The 23324-nt window shown below is 43.4% G+C and overlaps 1 protein-coding gene across 4 annotated transcripts in view; it reads right to left on the reverse strand.

Moving 5' to 3' along the window:
- Positions 1–224: 224 nt before the first annotated feature.
- The window catches only part of atp2b1a (ATPase plasma membrane Ca2+ transporting 1a), a 34082-nt gene continuing 10982 nt past the window's right edge, over positions 225–23324 (reverse strand). Inside the window, exons 3-22 of one of the 4 annotated variants that reach the window (XM_034578022.1) lie at positions 16914–17111; positions 16487–16744; positions 16152–16277; positions 15127–15288; positions 14920–14958; positions 12973–13128; positions 12645–12859; positions 12096–12338; positions 11770–12011; positions 11010–11247; positions 10119–10298; positions 9944–10031; positions 9736–9842; positions 9433–9624; positions 8749–8962; positions 8445–8656; positions 8170–8277; positions 6989–7177; positions 6288–6377; positions 225–3544 (exon numbers count right to left, since the gene is read on the reverse strand). In XM_034578022.1, coding sequence (XP_034433913.1) covers positions 3158–3544; positions 6288–6377; positions 6989–7177; positions 8170–8277; positions 8445–8656; positions 8749–8962; positions 9433–9624; positions 9736–9842; positions 9944–10031; positions 10119–10298; positions 11010–11247; positions 11770–12011; positions 12096–12338; positions 12645–12859; positions 12973–13128; positions 14920–14958; positions 15127–15288; positions 16152–16277; positions 16487–16744; positions 16914–17111 — 3644 coding nt within the window. In that variant the 3' untranslated portion in view covers positions 225–3157. Of the gene's footprint in view, positions 3545–6195; positions 6378–6988; positions 7178–8169; positions 8278–8444; positions 8657–8748; positions 8963–9432; positions 9625–9735; positions 9843–9943; positions 10032–10118; positions 10299–11009; positions 11248–11769; positions 12012–12095; positions 12339–12644; positions 12860–12972; positions 13129–14919; positions 14959–15126; positions 15289–16151; positions 16278–16486; positions 16745–16913; positions 17112–23324 lie in introns of all 4 variants that reach the window. The other 3 variants (XM_034578025.1, XM_034578026.1, XM_034578024.1) reach the window with 3 other exon arrangements.

Genomic DNA, 23324 nt, shown 5'->3' on the forward strand with positions numbered 1-23324 from the left:
AAGTTTGCAAAGACTTTGTCAGTTTATACTTTATTTAACACTGATTTATCTGCTTCTGTTCATGAGCTAATATCCACTTGTTATAAAACAGTTGGAAATTGTGCAGTTATGCAGAAAAGCAGCCGAGAGAAAAACTCCCCTTCACTCGAGACTTTCTGCAAACATAAACAGAAATGTAGGATTTCCACTGAGCACAGAGACAAAAGACAACATGGCCCTGCAGGTAGGCTAAATACATTTTTTATTTTTAAAAACCATACACATTACTCGACAAGTTTCAAATGTAAATCCAATCACGATATCCATTTAAAATGCTCAAGATAAACAGACATGAAGTACTTTTATTTCCAAATGTTAAAAGATAAAAAAATAATAATCCATAAAACAGATGGAAAAAAAAAAAAACATTCGTTCCCGTTACAGGAAGAAGCTACAGAACTAACTCCTCGTGTAGATTCCGCTCGACTTTTTCCTCACTCTGCATATGTATATCCTAGCTGCTGTTTTGTCATCTGTAAAACAAGAGGGGAAAAAACAAAACAAAACAAAAACCCATCTCCTCAGAGAACGCTGTGATTTGAAAACATTTTTTGACCTCCATGTTCTACCCCCCCCCGTCCACGGCCCTGCAGGTGGAGGCGTCCGGGAGGCTGCAGGAACAATCTGCAGCCTGCCGCCGCGACTCGACCCTGTGTGGTTCGACAAGCACCGTCCCCCCCAAAACAGTTAATTAAGCAACAAACAAAAGCAGAAGCCTGTTCTCTTTCACACCATTTGCACCCTGAGATGAATATTCCAGAACAACACACATTTTAGTGGCCAAACCCCCTCCCCGTAGAATGTGATTGGTGTCAAATCATCCAAAATCGCTGTAAGTGCGACGCAAAGGTATCATCAGTATCGTCATAAAAATACAAAGGTACATCTTTTATTGTGATTTGTATCAAAATCCCTTTTTTTTCTCTCCCCACCCCCCCACCGAGGAACGCTATGAAATAAAAGTACCCTGTGCTGTTAGATACCAGTGTATGCCTATAGTCTTTATTCTTGAAAAATGCACATGACCAAATTCTTTAGCAATTCCAGTACATCAGGTGTCAAAAATATCTCACAAACGGATCAAATGCAGCAACATGTATTCATGATGGAGTCTTTTTGGGACAGGACTGAAGAAAAAGAACAAAACAAAACAAAAAAAATATTTTTTTCCTCGGTTTTTGATATTTTTTCAAAAGGTCAAACAAGAAGAAGTTAGAAGAGTTAAATAAAGTTTTGTTTCCTAAAGTGTGGATCGAAAAGATTGAATGAAATATGAAAATAATTCACTTGCTTTTCTTTTTCTTTTAAAACCAGGACGATGTTTGACTATCTAAATACACTATCTAAATATCTGAAGTTAAAAGGTTTCTTTCTGTCTTTATGGATTTCTTTTAAATTAAAATACTTTTTCTATGCCTGAGTAAACAAATGTAAGTGTCGTACGTTGGCCCGACGTTTTGCTGGGAAATAAGTAACAAAAAATTGAAATAAAATAATCCACAGATCTTTTTCAAAAACTGATGACAGGAGCCATATTTATCAAGCATCCAGAGGCAGGAAATCCTAAAGTTTTAAGAACGAGGTTTATTTGGTTTGACCTGTTTCTTGAACGTGGTGAATGACAGAACCAAGCATCGTCTAAATTATTGTTATCATTAAAGCCAAGGCACATTCACGTTTACTCCAGGTGCACTGGATGAACAGTTTGTGATATAGCGCAACTTTCAACTATTGGTTTAAAAAGCTATTATTAATTTTTTTAAAGCTAATGAAGTGTAAAAGTCGTTTTAATGCTTTTGTGAGTTTTGGCAGAAACAAATTTTTAGCCTTAATGTTTTAGTTCAGCGATTTTTAATTCTCCGCATTAGTAAAACTAATAACAACTAGGTGAAGTTGTAAAACCACAGAAATCTAAAAAGGAAAACCTGGACTTTGTGCTGAAAGCAAGCGCAGGAGGCTTCTGAAGGACCTGGTGTCCGACTCTGAGGTAAGACTTTGTCTCCCGCTCCCATTTTCAGCCGTAGCTCCGAGATGCTTGTTAAATACGGGGCCCCGGGTTAATTCTCCAAGAAAAAAATAACAAATCCCTTTTAATGAGTGAACCTTTCAACATGTGGAAATTCTCAAACACAACATAATGAATGAAAAAGAGAATCCAGAACTCCAGAAGGTTTTGTGCACATGAAAAAACTATCGAAGAAATGGAAGTAAATATTTATAGCGATGTTAGTGTACAGAGGCCCGAATCGTCTTTCCCTGTCCCAACTCTCGTGAGAAGCACCTCGCCCGGTGGACCTCTTTTCTATACAAGCCTTAGTGTTTATCGGTTTGGCTAGAGGTTTCTATATTTATCTACAAATATATAACAAATAAAACTTGCAGGCAAAAATAGTTAAGTTTCAATAGAAACACCCTTTTTCCTGAAAATACAGCAGTATCTGAAATAATCCTCTCATTCATCGTTTTTTCTGTCCCACTTTTCTGCATCATACATCAGGAAGCTCTTTTGCCTACAAACAGAAAAAAAGTATCTACAAACTTTGTAAACAGACCTGCTTTTTTTCCAAAAAAAACATAAATAACTCAAAATATTAACAGCCAATGGAGCAGAAATACGTTTTGAATGAGCAAGGGCCAAAGAGATAAATATACAACACCATTCAGATAAAAGAGAAGCTAAGGTTCTTTCAGATTTCTTACAGACGATCTTCAAGCCAGGAGGGAGCGCCTCCCCTTCTCAATTAAAATAATAATAATAATAATAATATTAATAATAGAATAAGAAAAACAGGTCACTTTCAATCTGAGTTTATAATCACCCCTTGTTTACCGAGAGAAACAAAAGTTGTCAGGAGGGAGGGCTGGAGTCCTCGTGTGCGGGGTGTTAATAAGAACCAAAAAGAAAAGAAGACCAAAGCATCCACACCAAGCCGTACATTCCTCTGAATGTTTGCTGTTCTTTGAGTCCAGCCCACGCCGAGCTCACACCGGACTCCCCTCTCCGTCTAGCCCTTCGTCTCTCCACTGCGAGTGTTCCTGCGTTCAGTCCGAGTCGAGCTCCTTGGTGGTGGGTAGAAAAGTGGTGGTGACGTGCAGAGCGAGGGAGGGCGGGGTCCGATCAAAGGGAGGTCTCCAGGCTGTGTAGGGGGCTCCCCGGGGCCGAGGGGGTTCCTGATTTGGGGCCCTCCGGGAGGAGGTGGTTGCTGCTCTCCACAGCGTTATTGTTCTGGTTTGGGGAGGGCGAGACCGGCGGGGTGGGGGCGGCAGTGTTGCTGGGCGAGGGTGAGGGCGGCGTGGGCGAGGCGTTGCGGGGGCTGGCGGAGTTGCGCTTGGTGGGAGCGTCGTCCTCTGCGTCTGTGTCGTCTATGAGGGGGATATGGGGCTCAGAGTCCTCTATCCGAAACTCGGGGTGGGTCATGAAGTTGTGGATCGATGATCGCGACTCTGGCTTCTCCAGCCCCTCATAGAGGGAGATGGAGCTGCGGAATGCATTCACCACCCGGATCTGGGAGGGAGGGAGGGAGAGGGGACAGGGGCATACGTTTAGTCTCATTCAGCAATGACACACATGAGCTATTCATTTCAACACGTGGATTTTAAGCACAGATTTTAAAAGAAAACCTCAACACGGGTTTTTATTGGGTCAATAATAGGTGAGTTTTAGGGGCAAAAAAGATCATCAGTGAGGGGGGAAACTCTCAGAGACACGTGCAGGTCTTGTGCAGTTATTTCTAGTAGGCAAATTACAACTTAAAACCAGTTAAGTGTAAGTTGTTTTACCCCTTTTCTACACTAAGTCAGCCTCAAAACAACAGTCGAAGTCCTCACTACTTTATATTTAAAGTGAAAACAGCAGAAGCCAAACTCCTTCAGTTCAGGTTCACTTCTGTGCTGCTGAATTTATTCATTCTCCAGTACAAAAATGAATGGATATTAAAATGGCATTGATCTAGAGTCCGTCCACAGGCCTGAACCCTGACGCTAACGCACACAGCTAAAGTCACAATGACATGAGCGTCAGTAATGATTGACATACTGGACTGTGAACCTGTACCGAGCCAGCATTGGTAAAAATAAAAAAGTGTTTCTGAGAGAAAGAGAAAACCTGCGAGAACAAACCTGACACCTGACTATTAATTCAATGCAAGGTAAGCCGTTTTGTTTAGGAGTGGTAGTATTTCACAAAAACACTTTGTAGAGGCCTGTGTCTGATTAATCAAAATGCAAAAAAAGGTAACCAAGAGACGAGAGGAATGCTGCTCTTCAGACAAGAACACATCCAGAGAGAGAGAGAGAGAGAGAGAGAGAGAGAGAGAGAGAGAGAGAGAGAGGACAGAGAGAGAGGGAGAGAGGACAGAGGCCGGACACAAGAGTTTACTGTTGTTGGACATGCTTAGGATAGAGAGAGAGAGAGAGAGAGAGAGAGAGAAGGAGAGAGATGGACAGAGACAGAAAGAGAGGAAAAAAGGGGTGGTCAGTTACAGCTCATGTTTGTGGAGTCAAAACAAAGAAAGCTGCGGCAGCCAAGCATGTCTACAAGCCGGTATACATGTCCAAAACAGCACAACGAGAGAAAACTCACAAACGAGACCAGAGACTTTGAACCCATGCAGAGCGCGGCACTACCTTGGTGTTCAATGGTAGTAAACCTTTGAGTATAGCCCATGACACATTTCACAGAATCTAAAGAAGAATATGTGGGGGGTCAGTGGGAGTCATTCTTTTAGGGTCAGGTGGACAACACACAGATTCACACAGAAGAAAAGATGTCAAGGTAAAAGTGGCTGTTTTCTAAAAGCACCTGGAGGGAGAAAAGTTCAGAGTTTAAATTGGGAACAATCGTCTGCTCACACAAAGGAACACAGCACCTGAGACAGAGGCCGACGTATGACATCATTTTTTTTCAGGGAAACACAATTTGCTGTTAATGTGTCTGGGGAAAGTCCCACATGTTTACATTCAAGAGCACAGTCATTTATTCCATTAAGCTTGTAATGACATCTGTTAGACATTTAAAAATCCGCTGCTGCTGCTCGGGACGCTCCGCCTGGGAAGATCTGAAAGAGAGAACGAGTCATTGTCGACACGCACACGCATTCCTGCTGCGGGCACGATAGCGAGGTGGGGGGGGGGGGGGCTTTTGGAACTCCTCTGCACACAGTCGTCCACACTCAAAGGGCACGGGTGTTAGAGCTGCCAGACCCTGAAAAAACATAGGCACGACCATGCTTCTAAACCCACCGACAAACTGCTGCTGGTTACCCCGCTACTCATGAGAGCAGGCACACGCCAGAACGACCACGCCCCCCCTTTTTGGGTGAAACCAAACACCGTGAAAGCGGCGGCTAACAGTTGAAAGTTGTACCGGTACTTTGCATAAAAGCAGCGGCGTTGCAATACGTAAATTTAAATCTGCCGCCAGTCAAATCAGAGGATCGGTTTTCACCCACAAACGGACGTGGACATTCTGCTCTCATCTATGAGAGGTGTTTTTCTATAGGCCTCTTCTCTGCCACGCCACCCCCCCCCATTTCTTTTCACACAGCAAACTCCCAGAGAAGAGCCACGGCTGGAGGAGAAGTCTTCATTATTTCACCGACACAGACAATCCACTGACGTCCTGGTTTACTGCGTCTCTTATTGGTTTTCAGTGCCGTGATCATGGGCATATACTCAAAACATTTACCCAGCTGGTCTAGAGAGCTGCGACACAGACCCATGGGCACTACACGGGGGCACAGAGCAGACGGAGGCAGCTGCAGACAAACCTGGCGACTGTCAATTTAGAATTTGTTTGTCAAATATGAAATGCAAATCATCCCCCACCCCCCCTCCCCTGAGATAACTGTTAAACCTTTCAAAGCGGAAGCAGAACAGAAAACATGATGACACAGAAAAAAGACCTTGGCGCCAGAAGCGACCTGGTTACAGGGAACATATATATACACACAGCAGTGTTATCGAAGCAATATGGAAGATGTTGTATATTTGGTGCCATTTTTTGGGGGTGGGGGGGAAACGGGGAGAACATTTGGAGGAGCATGAGAGAGTAAAAGTGTCAACGTTAGGTGAGAAGAAGAGTGGAGGAGATGTTAGAAGAACAGAAGAAGTAAAAAAATAATAAAAGTCTCATGCACTAGAGGAGAACACGCACACTCACACCCCACAGTGGCAGAAGCGGAGTTGGCGGCAGTGGCAGTAGTGGTAGTAGAAAAGGCTACATGTGTAGGGCTAGAAACATTGGTTACATCGTGCTGTTGTTGGCTGGAGTTGGAGGCCTGCCGCCTTAGAGCCCCCTGAAAGGAAGTTCCACTCTGGAACGCACTCACTACATCCATCTGCAAAGAATCAGACAGCGTGACAGGAGAAAAAAGCCCAGAGGAAATAAAACACAACACAGCCAGAGGAGAAAAAAGAAATAAAGAAAAGGCACCAGTAACCATAGAGAGAAAATGTCACTTGGAAAATTGGATTCAGGTATTAAAGTTAAAGAGAGAGGGAAAAGGTTGGGTTTGGGTTTAAAGGCACTGATCGGAGAATGACCTCACTTTCACGCTTTTCTCTTCAGGATCCGTTCGTACTTACAGCTAGAGCCGCGCCAACAGTCTGTGAACCGTCAGCTGTTCCCTCCTGCTTTCTATCCAATCCTAAATTCACTTGCTGCGCATCAGTACCTTCAAACTAGTCGTGTTTTTTTTTTTTAGCAGATAGATTCAGGCCGAGTCAGAAATAGGCACAGGACCCTGCTTTAGCTCTGAAGCAGAACAGAACAAATCAGAGGAGGGCCGTTTTTTTTAAGGGCACAAGCCATTCTTTAAAAAGTGCCAAGTGAAGAGAACAAAAACATAGATTTTAAGCTGGAAGAGCAGTAGAGTTAAAGGGTTTATGGCTTTTGATTCCCTTGGTGTCGGGTGCAGTGTTTCGTGGGTACGCAGGGTTGGTTGGTTACCTGAGTCTGGATGCGATTGAGGCCTCGGAACCAGAGGATCTGGCCCCGGCGAAGCTCCCGCTCAGCGTGGTCGATCTCCTCCATGTCATCCAGCTCCTCCAGCTCCTCGTCCGGGATCTCATCCTTCTGGGTGCCGTGGCCCGCCGTTTTCAAGAATTTTAAGCGGCTGGTGGGTATTGTGGAGATTACCTGGAAGACATCGCAATGTACATGAGAAGCCCGGCCGGCTGGTGATGTCACGCTCCTCGGCGAGGGGGAAAGTGACATTTCATTACGGCAGGACGATCCACACTTCTGGGTACATCGCCGACATTAAGCAGCCAGTGACCCGGAAAATGAGCAGCAGTGCCAAAGGGCTGGTGAGAGACGGTCGGTTTGACGTCATTGGGGTTTGTTCCGAGTTACACACTTGGATGTCAACGTTCTCGGAAGCGGAATAATAAAAAGCAGATAATGATGGTGTTGTGACGAAGTACTTAATCTTTTTAACGGCTGCCGACACGTCAGCCAACGATCCGGTGATAAACACAGACACAAGACCTTTTCTTCTTGGCGTCTATAAAAAGCTCCCTCCTCCTAACTCGTTTTATATCATGATAATACATCATATTACAGCTGAGAAGATTTATCTTTTGATCAATTTGTTAAGTAAAAACTCACATTTTTTTAAGCTAAATTTCCAAACATTCTATGATTTCATCATCTTAAATTTGAAGATCTTTTGCTTTTCTGCTTCACAACTGATTTTCCACCAAATTACTTTTGCAGAATTGATCAGATGCAACAGGCTCTATGATGTTGCCACATTGGCCTCTGGGAGGTTTTCCACTTAACAACAAACTAACTGGGAAAATAATATGCAGATAACAAAAACAATTGATAGTTGCAACCCTACATCATATTTAAAAATGACTTCATTGTCAATGGCCAGGATATAAAAATATACATATATCCTGGAGGAGATGAGAAACAAATAAAAAAGTAAAATACAAACAGCTTAGTACAAATCAGGTTGATACATAAAAGTTTAAGTTATGTACTACGCACTATTATAAAACCATTGTCTCCCTTCTGTCACAGCCTCCTTACTAAGCCTATTCCAACACTAGAGGGCAGTACAATCTCACACTTTCTTAACTGGCAGACTTAAGGTGGAACCGAGCTGCACTGTGTCATCGTACCTGTCCCCATAGTAAGGAGCCGAAGCCTAAGAATGTGCACCACAGCCACTGGTCGATGGACAGAGCCACGCAGCTGAATGGCTTCCCTCCAAACTGCACGATGACAATCTAGAGGAGCAGGAAGACAGGTGGAATTCATTAGAGAGGAAAATTCCATTTAATATTTACAGGTCAACACCTTGTGGTGAGGATAATCTCTTTTCATATACGAGTCAGAAGCACATTGACCCAATAAAAAGTAGGTAAGTTATCAGAAATCTGCAGTCGCACTTTACCTGGATAATAAAGGTACCGAAGACGATACTACAGAAGATGAGGTTGTTGAAGATGCCATCGAAAACATTCCTTTCCCCGTGGATCTTGCGGGCGTTGATCTCGTTGAAAAGCTGCATCATTACAAAGGTGTTGAAGACGATGGTGTAGTGTTCAGAGGGCGGGGCGTGGAGGGGAGCGTTCCTGCCACTGTCTATGTCAAAGATTTTCTCACCTGCAGAAAACAATCAGGGTTTGGATCGATTTTACAGAGAAACTTCACTGGCTCCATTTGCACAAAGAGCTACGCCTGTTACAGCGTCTTACCAGCAAAGAGCAGAGAGAAAATGATGACGAGCTGGAACACGCCCTGGCCGAGGATGTTCTTCATCATGGTGCGGGAGATGAGAGGCTTGTTGCGGCCATATGGCTTCCTTAGCAGCAGGGCCTCTGTGGGGGGCTCCGTGGCCAGAGCGAGTGAGGCGAAGGTGTCCATGATCAGGTTGACCCAAAGCATCTGTACGGCTTTGAGAGGAGAGTCCTGGCGGAGGAGAGGCACAACCAATTAGGTCACCTTTTTATAACTTCTCAAAATATCATGAAAATCTGGAGCATCTATAGGAGACGTTCGAGTTGTCGTGAACCAAATGTTTTGATATGAGAGAGATTTGGTTTCTGTGAGGGTTTGTGGTTACGTGACTGGATTCTTTTGGAAATAAGATATTTAATGTCTTGAAAAAACTGCAGCGTTTTTTATTGGAGACACTCAAGTCACTCCATTAAGCTTCAGAACACATCTACTGTCGACTGCAAAAGACATATTAAAAAATCATTAAGGAATTTAACAGGTGCTTATGATTGCTAATGCATGAGGAAATTAAAAGGAATATGCCTCATTAGAAACAAAATACAGCGAATGAGACAGTTCGAAGGTGCACGGCGTGTATTTCTATATTTTATAAAAATTATATCAGACCCGGTGTAGCTTCTCGGATTTGATCTAAGCCTAACCTGTGTGATGCAGGCTCCGGTAAACGCCACGATGACAGCCACCACGTTGACGGTCAGCTGAAACTGGAGGAACTTGGAGATGCTATCGTAGACGTTGCGTCCCCACATGACGGCTTTGACGATGCTGGAGAAGTTGTCGTCGGTCAGGATGATGTCAGACGCCTCCTTGGCTACATCTGTGCCGGCAATACCCTGGAGACGAAAAGATGATGATCAGGGACGCATCTGTATCTAGTCACAACGTATTTAACATCGTTACGTTTCTATATTTTTTCAGAATCAACTGTAAGAGAGAAAACTCACCATAGCAAAGCCGACATCAGCTTTCTTCAAGGCAGGACCATCATTTGTACCATCTCCCGTCACTGCCACCACTTGTCTCCGTTCTATTACTGTGCTGTCTATAATACCTAGAATAATAAAACGAGACAATTTTTAATTAAACCTCAAAAGCCGCCAAATAAACAGTGACAATGAAACACTTTTTCCAAAACAAGGAAAACAGAAGTACCTTTCACTAAGGTGTGTTTATCTGTGGGTGAGGAGCGAGCCAGTACTCGTAACTTGGGCCAGATCTTGTCAATGCGTTCTTGTTCAATCTAGAAACAGGAGAAAAAAACCTAATAGAATCCCGACAGCACATCTGCAACAGTCTCTCTGAGGTACAGTGTTTTGCTGTGGCCCACCTCTCCTTTCTCGTTCCGTATCCTTCGGTTGAACTCTTTTCCCTCCAGGCAGATGAAGTCGTCTCCGGGCAGTAGGATGCCACACTTGGTGGCGATGGCTCGGGCTGTGCCGATGTTGTCCCCAGTCACCATTCGCACTGTGATGCCAGCGCGTTGGCATTTCCTGATGGCGTCTGGGACCTGGAGGAGAGCGGAAACACAATTAAGGAGGAAATGCGTGTTGGTTTTTTTTGCCTTCATCACTGGGGATTTCAAAATTTAAGCTCGGCTACGCTTTTACTTTCGTATTTAAACACTGAAATAAAAGATTCTTTGTGTTGTGAGGCAATCGTTGCTGACACGAAACAGCTTTTAGGATTTGGTCGGGGTTTAGATTTATAGAAATTGGGTGGCGGATTCTCGCTGCTAAAACCTGTCCCTTTTAAAAACAACATGTGGTTTGTTTTCTGCAAAATAGCTGAGTGTTCGACCTGAACAAAGTAAATATGCGATGGAAGAAGAAAGCTGAGCATCTAACAAACTAATGACCCAGTTCTTTTTCATTTACTTGTCTCACTGAGGAGGCAGCCCCTTCAAATGCCTGAATATCTTAATTGCTGCATTATTTCAGATTTTCATGCTTCGTGCAAAAGTGGTGTCGCATCTCGCTTTTAAAAAAAGCCTGAAGCAGCATCTCCTGTCATTCAAATTCCCTGCTTTACTCCGCCTCAGTGTCTCACAGTCCACTGGAGCTGCTAACCCCTTTAGCTGCCAGTGTGCTTCTTCAGAAGTGCTTGTTGGGCCGTTTAGGTGTTCAGGAACAAGCAAGTCTAATTTCCGTTTTTAGCGTTGTTTAATGAAGTCAAATTCTTCCAATTAAGACAATTACAATGTCTGCGTGCAGCTGCTTACCTCGGGTCTCACGGGGTCTTCGATGCCCACCACGCAGAGGCAGGTCAGTCCAGTGAGGATGTCGTTTTCATTGTCCCAGTCAGGCTCCCCCTCAGAAACAGGGAAATCTCTAAACGCAAGGCAGATGGTCCTCAGGCCCTCTGAGGCCATGGGCTCGATCACTTTTTTTACCATGTCATCTCTGTCCCGTGGGCGAAATATCTTGGCCTCACCGTTTGCCAACTGGACTTTATAGCACCTGGGCAGGGAAAAGAGGATATATTAATATATAACCGTATATCTAGAAGGGGGTAAAGAGACAGAAGGGAGAAGTGGGAGCGAGGCATTAAGAGCGATGGAGTGCAGAAATGTGGATGAGGAAGATAGATGCTGGATTGTTAAAAGATAATGAAGGTGAGACAAAGGAGTAAAGGAAGAGGAGAAGACAAAGGGTGTGAATGATGAGCTGCAGTAGTAAGGAGTCACACTAAGCCCTGTGGGTTAGAAAGAAGCCTGCTTGGTTAAGAGGCTTACAGAGTTGTTACCGGCTCATTTTCTCAGCCCGTTTTTAAGTTGCAAAGTAAGGGGCTTGGCTGGGATGGACTTGAACTTCTTAGCTGCTTAAACCACAACACATATCATTCACGGCAGAGTCTGGCCAGCTGGAGCAAGTAAATACCTACAGAATAACTTTTTATTGGGTATACACCCACCATGCAATCCAGTGTACAAAAAAAACCCCACAAAGGATTAAAACAAAAGACAAGAAGTGTGTTCTTACTTTTTTAAGAGAATTTCGGAGGCTCCTTTGCTGAACATACGGTAGCTGCCATCAGCCAACTTCAACACGGTGCTCATAGACTTGCGGACCGAGTTGAAGGTGTAGACTTTGTACAGTTTCTCCTCGGGGATCTCATTGCGGATGGCCTGGTAGTCTCGCTTCAGGTCATTAGAAAAGCCAAGCAAGGCACATTCGGTCTTGTTACCCACCTGCCGTGGCAAGCCTCCTTCTTTCTCCGGAGGCTGCAGATAAATTGAGAAGACGGTCAGTGTTTTCCTAAAGCCAAATAAATAACAAGGCAATACAAAAGCATTTCACAAGCCTACCATGATCTTGGTGGTGTAGGCGCAGTTGACTGCAATACCCAGAATCAGGACATCTAAAATGGAAGCGGGGATGTTGTCTGGTTCCGGGACTTTCTTGTGGAACTTCTCAGCGATGTAGGCCTGCACCACGGTCATGCGGTTCATTGTGAGGGTGCCGGTCTTGTCGGAGCAGATGGCGGTGGCATTGCCCATCGTCTCACAGGCGTCCAAGTGACGCACAAGGTTGTTGTCTTTCATCATTTTCTGTAGGAAGATAAAACAAATCATTAAATGATTAAAAGACAGTGACTGTAAATTAAGCTTCACGAGCAGAAAGGCACCCGCAAATCTCTACTTGTCGTAAAAAGAAATGTGTGCAAACGAGTAAAATGAATAGCTCCTTGATGGGATGAAGTCCTCTATTGGCAAACAAGTTAAGCAGATGGGATCATTTGCTTTGCTTTAGGGTATCAGTTAGCCAAGTCTTAACAGCATGGTGGCTAGTTTTAATAGGCTAAAGTGCAAGCTGGTCCGCGCTAAGCACAGGTCGCTTTGGCAGGAGGACTTTACCTTAACGGAGTATGCCAGGGAAATGGTTACGGCGAGCGGCAGGCCTTCGGGAACCGCCACCACCAGAACAGTGACGCCGATGATGAAGAACTTCACAAAGAACTGAATGTAGATGGGAGTGCAGTCCTTGTCCCAGGGCAGATTCTGGATCCAGAAGGTGTCGACTACAAATAGCACCACCAGGATGATAACAGTGATGGCTGACATAACCAGACCTGGGAGGGAGGTGGGAAGAAGACAGTCAGGGAATTATGAGGATATCAACAACATGCTACTAATAATGGATGATTTTTTGAGGAGAAAAAGTCCCAGTAGAACTACGGCTCACCTGCTTTGCCGATCTGTACAGCCAGTTTGGTCAGTTTGCCCTGGAGAACAGATTTCTCTTTCTTTGACTGGTTGGATTTTTTCTTCTCCTCGGCCTCGCCTGCCTCGTCACTGTTCAGAGGCTGCATTTCCATCGCAGCACCGTCCTGTGCTTTAGCTGCAGCAACAAGGAAAAGCTGTTAAATGAAACGCTCTTAAAATTACACTAATGTACTGGCTGTAACATTTTACTGGTGTCAAATTGAATGTCTAGATTTTGCCTATTTGCTTAGATTAAAGACCAGAAATAAAAACGTTTTAGCCTCGCACCGGTGATTTAATAAACTCTGTGAGGTCAATAAAAAACTATTATTTATTTAAGATTTAAAATATTTCACCTTTTCATTTGTTTTATAGATTTTCTGGTGTTAGCTCAAGAAAAAGTAGACTGTTTTCTCTGATTTTATCCCCATATTTTATTTGTATGTGACAAAAATAACAGATTATGAGAAAAGAGGAGGAGATGTCACATCACTCAAAATTATAGGATGCTTTTTTTTTTTACTTCCCTTTTATCCATGGACCTGTTAGCAGTGATCCGACTGCAAAGTAATTAGCTCAAAGATTTATAAATGTAATTACCATCCTCGCCCTAAAGAGATTTAAAGAACAGGTTAACTAGCTGGTAGCACCGGGATCTGTCTGAGGATTCATCTACTTCTTCGACAGCGACCACGGCAGTCGTTGCCAGTTAAATTCCAATAAATCTTCTTCCTCAGCAACCCTCCATGCCCCCCCTCTCCTCTCCCTGCAGGACTGACAGGAATCCCAAACCCACATCTAACCAGGTAACCTTGGAGACGCAAAGCCTCTAATGGCAAAAGGAGGGAGGAGAAGCAGCCAGCGGGGGCCAGTCCCTGTCGTGTCACTCATCATGATAAAATTATCAGTTCTGCGAGGCACAGAGGCTGCAGGAAAAACTGACATATCTCTCATCCCCCAGTTAACTTTTCCTAACTGCAAACTGCTAAATCATTATGCAGGAGCCCTGTGTAATTTCTGCCTTGTTGCTTTTCAGGTCTAATTTGTGCTAAGAGCTGTGTTTACTATGGTATGGACAGCGGCGTGGCACGGTGTCTGGACGTATGCGGCAGGGAGAGGAGGGGCATTAACACCGCACTACTGCAGCTGCTGTGGACTGTGGCATGTTCTGCACTTACATGGCCTGTGTAATCTCAGTCTAAAGGATTACTGTTGATTCCTGGCAGGCAGAGGGAATCTGTGCACCAGGGACTAGCGCCAGGGTTGTGGTCACAGACCCGAGCACTAGTGATCATGGCGTCCCAGGAGGACTGCAGGCCTGGCTAGCTGGTTGAGTTACCACTAAACAGCCTCATTATCATTGTTGTCAGTCTGATATCGCAGCCGGTGCAAGTCTCGTAGTTTGACTGTGAACAGTTCGGATTGGGACACCAATAGGAATCAAACTGTGGGGGCCGGGGCAGGGGGGGGAGAGTCGGTGAGAGAGGGAGAGATGGGTGGGAAAGCAGATGTTCTGGCCCCAGAATTGTTGCATGGCTTTAATCTCCTCATCACTAATCGCTATAACTGGATTCAGTAGCACCTGCTGCTCAAAGCGCAATGTGCCAGGGAAGGACGAGAGAAGAGGAGGGAGAGACAGAAGGGAGGGTCGGACAGTACAATGGATGGAGCAGGAACATCCCGTACCAAGAATACACGCCGACACGGGGTCATGCAGAAATATGCATCTCCTCATTACTTGCATAAAACCACTGCAGCCAATTATTAACAGATTGAGGCTGTAACGTACATCTGGCGCCGTTCAATGGGGAGGGAGCCGCTGATTAAGCTAAAGGCTTAGATGTAAAGGTAGGCGCTAAGCTGTGTGTGTGTGTGTGTGTGTGTGTGTGTGTGTGTGTGTGTGTGTGTGTGTGTGTAAGCAACTTACCTTTCTTACGACTTTCCGCAGCTGCATCCTGCTTTTTGACTGCAGAGAAAAAAATACACCATGGAGTGAGTACTTTCATACTTTCTTCAGTATATACTTAAGGAGTAACTACTATGCTTTTTTTCACAGTCTTAGTACATTTCTCTTTTAAATATATAAAGTCAAAATGGAAAGCAGTATAAGAAATAAGTAGTAAGAGACACTAACTTTTCCTCTGTTTCTTCTTCTCCTCCTTTTCCTTTTTCTTCTCCTCCTCACCCTCCTCGTCATCCTCGCTGCTCCCGAGTAAAGTGAAGATAATTCCAGTTTGAGAGTTGACACCCACAGCAGTGACCACCATTTTCCCTGAGCCTTCCATTACATGGGTGCCTTGAGACGGAGGAGGAAAATAAAATGTGAGTCAATAAGGAAAAGGGAGGGAGAGGCTATGTACAGAATCTGACTAAATCATGCATGCGATGTTTCCTCTGTTTCCAGGGCGACATATGCCCTTGTTTCTGTTTATACTGGAGCAAACATACCTTCCTAACTTATTTGTCGCTCTGGATTTTTCAATTTGGTTCAGACTTAATGTCGAGCTGCACTCGTTTGCCTTCTGACAAGGTGGTTTAGCCGAGCTTTCAAGTGGCATTTTCAGCCACACGCGAGAGGGAATAATAAATGTAGGTTCTCAAATGCAGGCAATAACTACAAAAGGAATGGTGCACTTGCAAGAAAAGAGACACTGATGCAAATTCACTTCAACCCTTTAATCAGCAGCCTTTAATCAAAAGCCAATTGTCAGTCGGGCTGAATAAAAAGAAGTCTCAGATGGTTTCTCCGGCGATTAATACCTATGACTCGCTATTAAGCTGACAACACAGGAAAATTAGTTTGATTTATACAAAAAAAGAAGAAGAAAAGAAGCTGAAGTCAAGAGTAAGGGGAGAGTGACAACAGTGAGAGGCTGAAATTTAAAAGTTCGCTCATGCTTTTGTTAATTAGCAGGATGCTCTTCTTTCATTAGTGAGAGTGACAGCAGAAAGGATACGGGCCTGTGCTGAGGGGATTCAAAAGCAGTGGTGGAGCAACACACACACACTCACGCACACCCTGAGCTGCACTGAAGATCATTTAGCTAAAGCTATGGTTTCAATAACATCTTTCAAAATGCACAACCTTCAGTGTCTTCTGGTCACAACCAGCGAGGACATCTTTTTAAAAAATTGAATGAAATGGAGGATTCTTGTTACCTGATAAAAGCATTGGATCCTTTTGTTGTGTTTTCTTGACGTGGTCCGACTCCCCTGTGAGCGAGCTCTCATCAATCTTCAAATCGTTGCCTTGGATTAAGACGCCGTCGGCAGGCAAGAGATCGCCTGAAACACACGCATGGAAAAAACACATTTAATTAGGAGCAACAGCAGCAAAGAAAACTAGAACATTTGAAATGAGAGCATTTATCTGTGAATGAATCTTGCATGATATTCATCTTAAGCATTTCGAGTTGACAGACTTATCTATTATCCATCAAGTCAGATTTATATTTAACTACATAAGCCAATTAAAAAGAGACTGCTCCTCTTACCATATTTTATTTGTGCAATGTCGCCGACTACGATCTCAGCCACGGGAATTTGGATAACTTGTCCTCCACGGACGACTGTAAATTTCTGTTCTTGCTCGATGCGGCTCTGGAGGCCCCTGAACTGCTTCTCTTTACTCCAGTCGTTGAACGCCGTCACCAGCACAACGCAGACAACTGAAAGAAGGATCGCCGCACCCTCGATCCAGCCCGCTTCCGCCTCATTCTCATCCTCCATGCCTCCAGCAGCCCTTCCACAGTCTGCAGGGGGACAGGGGCAAGTCTTAATATCAAACCATTATCACACCATCCCATCATTCAGGCACATTTAAAAGCACAAACTATAACAAAATAAAAAGACTGATATCCATTAGCAGCATCAATTACTACAAAGTACAGGAAATAGAAATGAAAAATGTGAAGTACTTACTATCTCTTTTGGCATCTGGAGGTTTATAAAAAGAAAGGCCTAGTGAAACTATGGCTGCCACTTCTAGGATAATCAGTGTGACATCCTGTAGCGCCTCCCACACTAACTGTAAGAAAGTTTTGGGCTTTTTGGGTGGTATAAAATTTTGCCCAAACACTGTTTTCCGCTTCTCGATGTCTGCAAGCTGTCCGCTTAGACCTGGGGAGGGAAACAGAGGAGAAAACAATTTCAGCATTTGTTTCATTTTAATGTAAATTGTGTGATGAAAAGATATCGGTTTAGTAAATATATGGATGATGCACAGAAACTAAACTTGCTGTTTACGTACAAAACATAAAATAGCCAGTAATTTCGAGAAAGCCTTGGAGAAGAAGCAAATAGCTCTCTTTCCAAGACATTTTATAGATATTTAATAGTATTTCAATTTGGATTTATCTAGATTAAATATATGTACGTAATGAGATGTTAAACTTAAATCTATCGTGGAATTTTATATTAGATTACAAATGTTCACATCAGAGAAGGAAAGACTTAATCGTGTGCTGGATGATTTGAACACAGATGGATGCAGTACTGCGGACAATTCGCTCCCAAGAGGAGAGAGTCAAACAAAAGCGTTTGTCGGCGAGTTCGTCACCGGGCCTCTGGGAAAAGAAAAAAAAAAAAACATGTTCCCCTGAAAGGAATCAGCGTTTTTGACAGGAAGCTGTGGAGGCGACAGCGCCGCACGGCAATGACACACATTCTGTGGGCAGGTCGAACATTTTCACCTCTTTCAGGTACGCCACCGCCACAGAATGTGAGAACAGAGGTAAAATCTAATCCCATCAACTGCTTTTTTTTTTTTTTTTACACAATGACCGAAAGACTAGAGAGGTTGAATCAGCTGTACGCTCGCATACCACCGTCGTCCTGTTATAGAGTCATCTCTTTTACACATCGCATGTCTGGTTGGCCAGAGACCCATTCATCCATGTGCACAGAGCGCATTCTGCAGCCGCCCATTCAAATGCCTCCACATTCAAGGCACAGTCATATATTCAAAAGGGCCTTCGCACATTTGATGATGCATGACAGTTTTTCAGCTCTATTCATGCTGACTGACTGTGCGTGGGTGGCTGTGCAGACTGGATGGAGCTGTGCGAGTGCGCGTGTGTGCGGCTCAGAGGAGGTGGAGCAGAATTAGGGGCCAGGGAAGAGTGACTGTGTGAAACTGCTACTGACAGACAGATGGGGGTGGGAGGGTGGGGGTCGGCGGTGAGGGTGCAAGGGACTGAGGCTATTAAAGAATAAAGCCACTGACGGCGGAAGGGAAGCAGCACTGGGAATAGCGGCGACTTAATAGGGAACGAGATCAGGACGGCCAGCGTAGGGACAGACACAAGGACGAACACACACACACACACACACACACACACACACACACACACACACACACACACACACACACACACACACACACACACACACACACACACACACACACACACACACACACACACACACACACACACACACACACGCAGCCTAGAGGTTTAATAAGAATTATGACTCCACATTTGTACAGTGGCAACAGCACAGGGAGGAGTACAGCACATTGTTCATGGGGGAATGAGACAATTCACCATCTCGAATGGGCTGAAATGCTGCCGAAATTCTAAATAAATGCATTTTGATTAGTTTGTATGTCAAGGCAAAGTGAAAAAGATACCGCTTTGTCAAACACTGCCTGTAAACAATTAAATTATAAGTGGTGAAATTGAAGCCTTTTTAAGAACATGATGAATAAAATCTAAGGCCTATATCAAGTACGACAGATATGAAGGACTATCAGGGTCCTAGAATTACTTACATTTTCCCAAAATTGAAGTAGCCGAGTAGAGAATAACTCTCGAAAAGCAACATTATCTTCCCAAACTACAGGCAGAGACCGTAAGTATAGACTTTCCCACCGCCTTGAGGTGATTAGTTCCACGCTTCCACAGCTCAGTGTCCTGATTATGTTTCTTCCTTTTCACTACAACGTCGTGCAATCTCTAAAGAGCACTAAAATAACGAGTCAGTGAATATTGCCAGAATCAGCCATCATACAGAATATCAAAAAAGACAACCAGACATTACATAACAGCAGCTGCTATTCATTTGAGAACCAATAACTAATACAATTCAAAAGATTTTTTTATTCAACTCGGTCCGTCTGTTTACAAACCCCCTGAACTTCAATCTATAGGTACGTTCTGATATCACTATTTTACCTTTGACTTACAGAAAAAATGTCTGTCTCAGGTTTTTGTATTTTTAGATGGGTTGTTATGAAACTGTAAAGGTTATCACATAACTAACGAATCTGAAACTGATTCTTGACTCAAGTATTTACTTATTTTATTTATTCATATGATGGAAATCCCCTTAAGTCAATTCTCACAAATAAGTGACAACTGTAATCCGCTCATTATCCCATGAGCTCTAAATAATTTGAGATACTTAAGTTTAATAAAAAAAAGGGCAATGCATCTGCAGTCAAAACAGGCTTTGACAACAGGGCTGCACTTTGCTCCGGAATTAATTCCTTCAATTTATTCCTAAAATTGAGAAGCGGACGCTTTAGATGCTAGGAGCATGTTGTGAACTATCAGGGTGTAGATGTAACTTAATTAAAACACGACCTCTTGGCTTTATCTTTAATATGTCTACCCGTTTATCCCTTTAAACGACGTTTAGTCTACGTCACTGCAGAAGAAAATAATCCTGTGCCACTAGTTACAAGGTTAATTGACATTACAACCTAACACTAACACATACTCTTCTAAAAGGGAGGTGAGAAGAACATGGATGACTCACCAGCACAGCACATTAAAAAGGATACGGGGTTTATCCTGCATAGCTGCCTGTTGCTGCTCCCTGGCTGTCTCTCACCGTCTGCTTTGATTCTCTACGCCCTCTAATGAAAACATGCTGACGGCTAATACTCCCCCTCCCCTTTCAATTTTACACCACCTTTTCCCTTTGCATTAGAGCAATAAATACAAGTGACACAGGGCGATCAACACGTCGTCCCTCCGTCGGATGCGCAAACAACAGAAAATAGGTCGGCCTTGGCCCCCTCGCATCATTTTAGCGCCCAGAGTGTGTCTCAAGTCAAACAGCTAATCATTAACCATTTAATTTGGATGCCTGTCCCCGGCTGACCCCTCTCAGTATTGTCATTTGAGCCACTCGAGAGGGGCTCAGGGTAAGTCTTCGCTTTGAGCCTGACACAATCAGATGAAACAGAGTGACAGCCTTTACCTGCCTTCACGTTAACTGTGCAGAGAAAGAGAAGTGGTAACACGCTGTCCAAGACAATGAGACAAATCCCTGGATGGACAAGCTGTTTGAAAAATATCTCAGACGGTTAACAGAATGCCAATCTTATTTATTCCGTCTGTAAACTTCATGAGACACTGAGGATCTGGACCCAAGAACTGGACCCACGAGTTACTGCAAGAATGACAAGACCGTGTGGAGTCTGCTCTGCTTTGCCTTCTCCTGTCTGACTGACGGTGTGTAGCATTTGGTCTTTATTGGTGAAGCTTATATACAAAATCAGATGTCAGGGCATTTATCTTCTGCTTTTCAGTTTGCGTAAAAATATTTTTTTACGTAGATTAATTTGCTAAATAACTGAGCAGATCCTGAGACGTTTAACTTGACAATTTGTTCAAGCAAGTGTAAAGTCATTCTTTTTGGATGAATGCTCCCAGTGTCCTTTGTGACACATGAATAAAATGTTCAAACCAAATCTGGGTATGTTAATATATTATATTCATCGAAATCTAAGCTGACGGTCCAATTATCCTAGAATGAACGATGGGAAAGTTAAAGTATTTTTTTATCAGGCAAATACTTGATTTTTCAGATTTAAACAAATGGTACCAAGAGTATTTGTAGAAAACAGTTCCTTTATCAAGGGGAACAATGACAACAAAAAAAGCTTTTATAAAATGACTCAAATGCTAAAGAATGACGTGGTGAATAGGACAATGCTAAACTGCAGTTGTTTTTTTCAACTTCTATTGTTTTCAAATTTTGCAAATACCAACAAGGCTTCTGTTTTTCACTATTTTCCAGCGATCAGGGCTTTTTGGGGGTTGTTGCACATAAGCAGATTCCGCACTAATGAGCAGGGCTTTGCTTAACGAATGGAACAGCAGTTCCATATCCTCATTATTATAGCTGATCATTCCACTTCTAAAAAGAGCACATCAGATAGATGTTTTCATGCACTTTCATCACAGCATAAAGAATTTAAGTTTTTTGTATCTCAGGAATTCTGAGAAAGGGAGACCATGTTCTACATGAGACTGGAGAATGAGGCTAGATGATTAATGAATTAGGTCATCAGTTACTTGAAGTAGCACAAGTTATTTCAATTTCAGGTTTTCAAATGTTATCTCCTTCACATATTAAGGTCAATAATAAGGACAATAGGCACAATTTCCACAGCTGAGGACAAACGTGCCAACCTTTTATGACTACACATAAGGAAACACAAAAAAACAATAGTTTTCACACCTAACACCGAACAGCAGAATCTGGCCATATGCATTCTGCAATCTGAGGCCCATCTCAGCACATCACATTGAATTCAGACACGAAGACAAGCTGCGCCAGCCCCCTCTGAGTCACAGAGAGTAAACTATCATTTAACAGTCTGAACCTTCCTGTTGAATGAGGGGGTGTGGAGTCAGCAGTGACAGATACAGAGAGCCTGTCAGCTTCTGAATTGCAGTCCAATTGCGGAAGCCTCTCAGCCCGCAGTCAATTGGATCGATAGGCTGGATCCCAAATATTTGACTCCACTAAAATAGCAATCAACAGGGAATAATTGTGAGAGGGAATAAATGGGGGGGGGGGACAATGTCGATAGTATTGACGCAAAGTGGCTGTGCCCATTTGATAAGTCTAATTATGCAGGGGAAGCGGAGGATCCCATGGGGAGTAAAGAAATGCTGCTGCGTGAGTAGGACGAGGACGAGCTGAAAATATTGATGCTACAGTGCGATTTTATCTTTTCTAATGTTACGGACGGAAGTGACACATGCCCACAATCCTCCAGGGCTTCTACTCATGCTCGAGTTGTCCAGACCTTATACAGCTTTTAAATAAAAAACTGATTTGGGTGCCCAAAAGAAAGCAACTCGACAACTAAAATGCAACATCTGGGGACACTTTGTCCGACAATACCATGACCCTGAGCTGTGATATTCAATGCTAAGAAAATGTCGTAAAAGAATGAAAATTTGGGTATAACAGCACTCCGCCGATTTAATGCTATTATTACACACCGCAGGAGGACCCGTGGGAGACAGATTCAAAAACAAGAATGATCACAACTGATGCAGAAGAGGCACAGATGTCCCGACTCTTCAAGCAAGACCATGAAAAATAAGTAGAGCAGCAGCACTTCCCCTGACTTGACTGCTAGATCTGCAACGCTCAAACAAGAGTCCTTCACTTCCCATAATGCACTTTTCAATGGACTCTCCCTGCCTAGTAAAGGCTGAAGACTTCCTTAAGCGCCTCAAAGAAAACTACATGTCTACTTTGACAATCTGAAATGTTTCTCATGATGGGTTAAAGTTATTTAGAGGAAATGAAATTGTACAAATAAGACCAACTGGGCGACAGCCAGGGCCTCAGGTATCGGTGAGCTCTCATTCAAACACACACAGGATTCCTCACCACTATGGAATCGGGGTTTGTTTGACAACTACAGTGTACTAACAAAACTAAAGCGACACGAGTAAAAATCAACATAGTTTGTTAAAAATCTCAAGTATTAGTCTTGATCTGTTCCATCAGTGACGAATGCCCTTCAGGTTTCACTCGTTATTTCATTACACAGTCAAACAGACAAATGTAACGTCTGAATAAGCTTTTGCTCGTGCTCATTGTCACAGTTTCGAAGGCACATTGCACAATGAGCATAATTAAGTCTTTTCAAGCTCAGCGTTGGTATGTTAATTACCAAAATCAATCTTAATCACAGCCCAATGAATTGAGAAACCTTAGGAGATATCCAGCCTTATGTGGCAGTGCTGTATTAAATCTAACTTAATCCAAACAGGCCAGGCCTCTAAGTCTTCGAATTTGAAAACTAGCAAAAAGTAGAGTGGTACATTCATGCACAGCTGCAACACGAAAGTCCAGTTAAACTTTTGGGGTGGAAAAAATTAAAGAAGAAAAAAAAAAAGCTTGGAAACGTGGAGGATTAGCAAAGGATTGTCCTAAGAGGTTCCAGAAATGACCAAGCAACTAATCAGAAATCCCTTTCCAATTGTCAAGCTCCTGTAATCTTAAATGATGGCTTAATTTCACAGGCCAGTGACGAATGAGCTGATTGCCAGTGTCAAAACGCGGTGGCTGCCG

This window comes from Hippoglossus hippoglossus, chromosome 23, assembly GCF_009819705.1.
Source record: "Hippoglossus hippoglossus isolate fHipHip1 chromosome 23, fHipHip1.pri, whole genome shotgun sequence".
In the NCBI taxonomy this organism is placed as follows: Eukaryota; Metazoa; Chordata; class Actinopteri; order Pleuronectiformes; family Pleuronectidae; genus Hippoglossus; species Hippoglossus hippoglossus.